We start from the raw sequence: 7,082 nt of genomic DNA, 5'->3' as shown, positions 1-7,082 counted from the left end.
GGCGAAGGCTGTCCCCGCTCACTCGGACGTACTTCCGGCCTCGGGAGTGAGGGGGCAGGCGCTCGGCACGCGTGGCGGCAGGTTCCAGCGGCCGGGCTGGGCGAGACGGGGTTTCCTCAGCACCTTCCCTCCGCAGCCCGGCTCTCCCCTCGGCGCCGCCATGGGCCTCACCCGGCAGTACCTGCGGTACGGGCCGGCCGCGCTCTTCGGGCTGGTGGCCAGTGCCAGGGGCAATGCGGCCTTCGTGGCGCTGCGCGGCGAGCGGGGCCGCTGCGTGGCCGTGCCGGCCTGCGAGCACGTCTTCGTGTGGGACACGCGGAAAGGAGAGAAGGTGAGAGCGGGGCCTTCCCTGGGGCTGCGGTGGCAGGGCGCGGGGGGGGCTGATGAGGAGCGGGGGGTGTAGTGTGCGGCGCTTTTGAACCATCTGAAGCAAAGCTGTTTATGTTAGTGGGCAACGTTTTAAGGGAAGTGTCACCTCCACGGTTTTCCCCCTTTTCTGCAGTCTGAGCACTCCTTGAGCTTTGCTTGTGGTGCGAGTCTGCAGCTCTGGGTGCGCCCTGGCTGAATCTCACTGTTGATCCTTTAGGATTTGCCTTTGGTACCTCATTTGGGGAAGAGTAGTTGCTGCCACAGTGACTGGAAACCTGTTGCCTTTTTACCTGGCGACCAGCAGCAGCGCTGTGTGAAAGTTCTGGGATGAAACAGGGATGTCGTGGAGTTTGTGTTTCAGCTGTGGAACTGGGCTTCCCATGTGAAAGTTGTATCCCATAGGGGGTTTGTGAGGGGTGACTTTAAGGACTTTGCCACTTGTTTCCTCCTGTCAGATTCTGAAATCATTGTAAGTACTACTATCCACTGCAAACTGAATTCAGGATTTGCTTTACAGCCCCTAGAGTGGTGACTGCTGGCATGTTGTTTTGGAGATGTTTTTATCATTCTCAAGTTCTTGTGCAGTCTGTGGAAAAGCAGTTCTGTCCTGAGACAGGCCAAGCAAGAGAGGATGGGTCAGAAAAAAGCTTTCACATTTTATTCTCAAACAGTGTTCCTCGCTTTCTGGCATTTAAAATGCAGGGGCAGAAATTTGGGCTTCTGAGTTCCAGGCCACATTCTGCACCAGTTTCCTGTTTGATTATGAGAAATTACTTCCCTTCTAACTGCTGTCTGCCTTATAAAATGAGGCTAGTGACACTGTATTCGGTGCAGGAAGCTGAAAAATGAACTTCTGAAGTGTCAGAAGTGCTCACTTGGAAGTTCTGTAGAAGAGCAGAGTATATTCTTTCTGCTGTGTAAGTATCTGGCTCTGACGTGCCATTTATCAACATTATACGTGTTTTGTCTCCTAACAATTGCAGGTTCTTATCCTTAAGGGTCTCAAGCAGGAGGTCAGTTGCCTCTGCCCCTCTCCAGATGGGCTGCACTTGGCTGTTGGGTATGAAGATGGATCAATCCGTGTCTTCAGCCTCCTAAGTGGAGAAGCAAATATCACTTTCAATGGACACAAGGCTGCAGTTACAGCCCTGCAGTATGACCATCTGGGTGGCCGGCTGGTATCTGGTTCAAAGGTGAGAGCTGCACATCTGGAGGACAGCCCTTCATAGAGGTGCTCTGTGGAGAAGGCTGACCTGCACTAAAGTCTTTGGTATTTTAAGTGGGTTATGTGGCCTCTGCCTGTAGCTAGAGGATGGCAATGAGAGGAGTTAGGGCTCTAAGACAGTGATGGAGTTGGGGAGCCCAGGCCTGGGAGAGCAGCGGGGACTGCAGGGCAGGAGTGGGATACTAGAAGAGCTGTTAAAGGTGGAGAAGCTTCTGAGGTCAGGAATAGCAAAAGGCAGGGCAGAGGTGCATCTGTTGGTCTGAATGCACCTTGGGGGAAGGAATGTCACTTGCATTAATCATCCCTAACATTCGAATTCAGAGTGAGAAAGCTGGCTCTCAGGTAACCTTTTCTGTCTCATAGCAGAGGTAGACATTTTGCAGAGACAAATGCCAGTCCCTTGGAGACACTCTGTCTGTTCCAGGATACAGATGTCATCATGTGGGATGTCATCAATGAGAGCGGTCTGTACCGGCTGAGAGGACACAAGGATGCTGTCACTCAAGTCCTTTTCTTGAAGGAGAAGAACCTATTGGTCACGAGGTGAGCCAGGCTAAGTGTAGTGGTTGATCAGGAAAGCAGGCATGGTTTTACTTGCAATTTAGACATCCTAGATGCTACAGCCATTTGTATTTTCCTTCTCGACTCATGATATCTCGGACCCACCAGTATCTTAGAATATGATTTTGTCATGTCTGCGTATTTCAAAAGTCCGGTGCCTGAATCCAAATGTGTTAAGTGGAACTGAAATGGCTATCCTTAAAAATAGTGTTTGGAAAAGGGTTTGATTTGCTGGTAAATATAGCAACTAGAATTATTGTAACAAGGAATAGCGATAATATGTTCATTATGTATGTAACCATTTTTGCTGTTTTTCTTGAAGAATTAAGCAGGCTTACCTTCTGTATGTGTAATTCACACAGCAATGTGACAGAAAAATTGCTTCCTAGTAGGCTATAATTATAGGCATGAATTAAAAGATAATAGGTGTTTTTTTGAGTTGGTTTTTAGTTATTCAACACGAGCTGCTAGTTGGCTGTGTCCCTTTAATAATAAACAGTTGACAGAAGATACTCTTGCTCAAGTATTTAATTGATCAGCACTTTGCACTTACTGTTCTCACCCTAAATAAGCGAGAAAGGAGGCTGTGTGACACTGGGGCTTGCAGCCGAATCCAGAGGAGGAAGCAGTTTTCAGTAACTTACTAGATACCTTTTTGCAGCACCTTTGTATTGCTATACTTTGTCCTTGCTTAGCTTGTGAAATTCAATGTCTGAGCAGCTGCTCTGTGATATGTTGTGGCATGTTCTAGCTGTTTTGTATTTCTACCACTTTTCTAAGCACATGAGCTCTGGCAGTCTTTCCTCATGTCTTGAGTTTTTGTTCTTTGTTCCAGTGGCAAAGACACATTGGTGAAATGGTGGGATCTGGACACACAGCACTGCTTCAAAACTCTGGTTGGACACCGTACTGAGGTAAAGAGGATGTGTGTGGAGCTGTTGGGGTGGAGGGACTTTGGGTTACATGTCATGGCTCACTTGGTGCTTTCCCTGCTCTCAGGAGTTGTAAACTGGCACTGTGGTATATTTTGCTTGTCATTAGGCTTTAGAGATGAGCAAATGAGAAACTTCTAAACTTTCCAGGAGCTGTCATCAACATGCAGTGGGTGACAGTTCCAATACAGGTGTCCCTGGAGGAGATCCTGGCTAGCTCTAGTCTCTTCTTGGTTGCCATTTAAATAAATCAATTAAAGATGCTCTGCTGTTGATGATAGTTAAAGGAGCCATAAGCCAGTTCCTCACATTGTGCCTCTGGACAGGTTTGGGGGATGGCTTTGATATCTGAAGAGAAGCGTCTGATCACTGGGAGTGCTGACAGTGAGCTGAGGGTGTGGGATATCACTTACATCCAGGAGGTAAGATATTCCCTCTGTAACCCCTCATAGTCTTGTCCAGCTGCTTGTCTTTGGACTAAGATGGGTCTGGAATATGTTAAATCTGATTGACGTTCTGGGAAACAGAGCCAAAGCAATGTCTTTGCTGTCTGAGGGGTCCAGAGCTGCTCTTGGGATAGACTTTGCTGTTTTCTGTGTTTTGAGCTTTCAAGTTGTCCTGGTTTTGGCTGGGATAGAGTTTATTGTCTTCCTAGTAGCTGGTATAATGCTGTGTTTTGGGTTTAGCATGAGAGTAATGTGATAACACACTGATGTTTTAGTTGTTGCTAAGTAGTGCTTATACTAGTCAAGGACTTTTCAGCTTCCCATGGTCTGCCAGGTGCAGAAGAAGCTGGGAGGGGGCACAGCCAGGACAGCTGACCCAAACTGACCAAAGGGCTATTCCATACCATATGACGTCATGCTCAGTATATAAACTGGGGGGAGCTGGCCGGGGAGCAGCGATTGCTGCTCGGGGACAGGCTAGGCATCGGTCAGCAGGTGGCAAGCAGTTGCATTGTGCATCACTTGTTTTGTACATTCTTTTATCATTATTATTATTATTATTATTATATTCTCTTCCTCTGCTGTCCTGTTAAACTATCTTTATCTCAACCCATGGGTTTTACTTTTTTTTTTCCGATTCTGTCCCCCATCCCAGCAGGGGTGGGGGGTGGGTAGGGTGAGTGAGCAGCTGTGTGGTGCTTAGTTGCCAACTGGGTTTAACCCACAACACAAGTGAAGTTGCAAGCACTTCCACAACAAAGTTTCCAGAGTGCGTCACAACTTCTTGCCTTCTGGCTTATGGCTAGAGAAGACAATCTTGTTGGGTGGATGATAAGCAGTGGAGGACGTGGAGTGTTTGGTGCCTACAGGCATGCTGTAGGCCACTCCTTTGTTGAGGTGTACACTAACCACTTGTTCTTCCGGGGAAGTGAAGTGTAAGTAAGACAGGAAGCAGAACACCGTAGCTCTTGTGGTTTAAGGTATTTCTTATGGTTTTTTTGTCCATGAACAGGTAGAAGACTCTGATGAGCCAGAATCCAAGAAAAGCAAAGGATCTTCACCTGGAGCAGAAGAAAACACTGAAGAGGATGAGACCCTAGAGATGGATGAGCATCCTGAGGAAGTAATCTCAGTTTTCCATGCTGTCTGTGGGATGGTGTATGTAACCCCATTTGCATGGTGCTGCTTGCAGAGCCAGCAGGATTTTGAGAGTCACTCACACATTGCTCCTCTGTATTGTGTTTATACCCTGAGTGTCATATTTAGCCTGTTAGGGAAAATGTGGTATTCTTGTCTTGCTTCATAACATTTTCCTCAGCAGCAGTTGCTGCCCCATCTACCTGCAGAATATCAGCAGAAGTATGTGTGCCAAAACGCATACACATGTTATTGTCCACTGAAAGCTTTTTCTTTGCTTTCTGTTTGGGGGGAACTAGCAAGTGTTTAAAGTTCGACAGTGCTAACAGAGCTCTTTCATTGAACAACACGGAAATAAAATAGTTACTAGCTGGTTGGAGGTTGCTGGGTTCAATGCTGATGGTACAGTTTGCAGGTCAGTAGCAGAAACTGAGAGGTCAGAGTAACCATAGCAAAATATGGTGTAAGATTCAATTGCAGAAAGCCGTTCCCACTTGTGCTGCTGGTGGAGACTTTACTGAATCTGTATTTCCGGTGGAACTTTCTGGGGTCCTCCTCAGATTTCAGACTGCTTGTAGTTACAGTAGATACCTGGACCTTGCTAAATACTTTTCCAACTTCCTGTCCAGAGGATTTCTCTCCCTTCAACCACCCATTTAAGAGTCTCTGTTCTCACCTTCTCTGTGTCTTCTGACAGGGGAACTGAGCTCTGCTGCCTTTGTAGCGTAAAAATTCAGCTCTGGCTCTTAAATGGATATGGTTTGCCAATAAAGTTAAGTTATTCTTCCACTGAGACTGTCAATGATTATTTTCAGCTAAAATGCAACAAAACATAAGGAGATAAGCCTGTAGCTCACACAGATGCTTGTTTTGTCCCTAGATTATCCTTGCTAGCTGTTCTACCAGGACCCTGTAGGTTCATTTCCCCCTTTTCACCTCTTGACTTCCCTTGCCAGTAGGTTTCTGAGTTTGCTTGAGAAGATCACTTGACCTTTCAGACCAAAGTTCTTCTCCTTCTTTCCCTATAGCGCCTTGTAAAGTGCAGCAAAGTTGGATCCATCATGCGGGAAGGGAGAGACCGAATAGTTACTCTTGCCACAGACCAAACGGGCCAGATTTTGGCCTGCCATGTAAGTACTGGGGGGCTCTGCTATCGAGCTGTGGAGGAGGCTGTTGGGACCTTGGGTAATTTCTGTAAGGGCCAGCCAGGGCTTTGTGTGCCTTTGACTTTGTTTGCTCTGTCTTTAGGGAACAGATGCTGTTCTGGAAGTGTTCTCTGTCCTTTCTGAAGAGGAAGTCCAAAAGAAATTGGAAAAGAAAATGAAGAAAGCAAAGAAAAAAGCCAAGTAAGCAGTCTTTTGGATGTATTTGGATGCTGTCTGTGTCCAGAGAACTGTTTGAAAGGCCCTTCAGCAGCATGACACAGTGGTTGAACTCCAAGCTACTGGTCATTCTGTCTGTGCTAGCTGTTGTATTTTGGGGTCACTGTTCCTGTGCATCCTTGGTGCTTGTCTGAGCAACACTGCTCCCAGAGGCTAAGGAAGTAACCTTTCTTTCTGAGTCTTCCCCCTGCAAAAAAAGCTAATGTGTGCAAAGGAATGAACATAAAATGGGTTTTTCAGAGCTGCTCACTTCTACCTGACATTCATATTTACGCTGCTTGGTGCATAAAATAAAGTCCTTGATAGGACATATGGGAATGAGAGTTTCATCTGAGAAGTCAGAGTGAGTCTGATACCTCATCTCCTGTTTTACAGCAGGCAGAGACACAGGTGAGAGCTTTATTAATGTCTACTTTGTATTAAGTGTCTCTTGGTATCCTGGCACTTAACAGGTGCCTCACAACAGCCCTTGGGGAGAGGTGTGGCTCCACAGTAGAAAGTGATGCACAGGGCACATAAATCTGGAGATGCATTTTGTCAATGGCTGAGGACTTTTGGTGAGTGGTAGGAGATAAGCACAAGCTGATTTCCCACTCAAACACAGCTTTCTGTTGTCTGTTTTGTATCCATCTTTCTAACATGCTTTGTTCAAGTGCTTTGGCTCTGGAGGAGGTTGCCTTTTTTAGGACAGTTGATCTCTCTAGTAGGATGCATACCAGCATGAACTTCACTGTCTCATGCTGTTCTTAAATGTAGTTAGCACTGCTGGATAAGAGGGTGGTTGTTTTCGGCAGGCTAAGTGGTTTCCTTATGTTATTCTCTGTCCCTGTGTTAGTTTGTTTTGGCTGTGCTGGGTTGTTTGACTCTCCTCCATTATCTGACATTTCTAGACAGAACTCTGAAGAGGAGCCTGAAAGGAGTGTGGAGCTGAGCCTGCAGGAGGAGATTCAGCGGGTCACTAACATCAGAGCTTCTTCTAAAATCAAGTGAGTGGAAAGCCTGTTGTAGAGGCTGAGCTGTCGTTATGCAG

At 46.7% G+C, this 7,082-nt stretch overlaps 1 protein-coding gene across 1 annotated transcript in view; it reads left to right on the top strand.

The window, feature by feature from the left end:
- Positions 1 to 40: 40 nt before the first annotated feature.
- The window catches only part of WDR3 (WD repeat domain 3), a 28,752-nt gene continuing 21,710 nt past the window's right edge, over positions 41 to 7,082 (top strand). The window contains exons 1-9 of the mRNA XM_072880852.1: positions 41 to 331; positions 1,353 to 1,562; positions 2,019 to 2,137; positions 2,991 to 3,069; positions 3,414 to 3,509; positions 4,546 to 4,656; positions 5,699 to 5,800; positions 5,919 to 6,016; positions 6,943 to 7,038. Coding sequence (XP_072736953.1) covers positions 161 to 331; positions 1,353 to 1,562; positions 2,019 to 2,137; positions 2,991 to 3,069; positions 3,414 to 3,509; positions 4,546 to 4,656; positions 5,699 to 5,800; positions 5,919 to 6,016; positions 6,943 to 7,038 — 1,082 coding nt within the window. The 5' untranslated portion in view covers positions 41 to 160. The remainder of the gene's footprint in view (positions 332 to 1,352; positions 1,563 to 2,018; positions 2,138 to 2,990; positions 3,070 to 3,413; positions 3,510 to 4,545; positions 4,657 to 5,698; positions 5,801 to 5,918; positions 6,017 to 6,942; positions 7,039 to 7,082) is intronic.

The sequence above is a fragment of the Ciconia boyciana genome, chromosome 1 (assembly GCF_034638445.1).
Source record: "Ciconia boyciana chromosome 1, ASM3463844v1, whole genome shotgun sequence".
Lineage (NCBI taxonomy): Eukaryota > Metazoa > Chordata > Aves > Ciconiiformes > Ciconiidae > Ciconia > Ciconia boyciana.
This window is presented reverse-complemented; position numbering and strand designations above follow the sequence as displayed.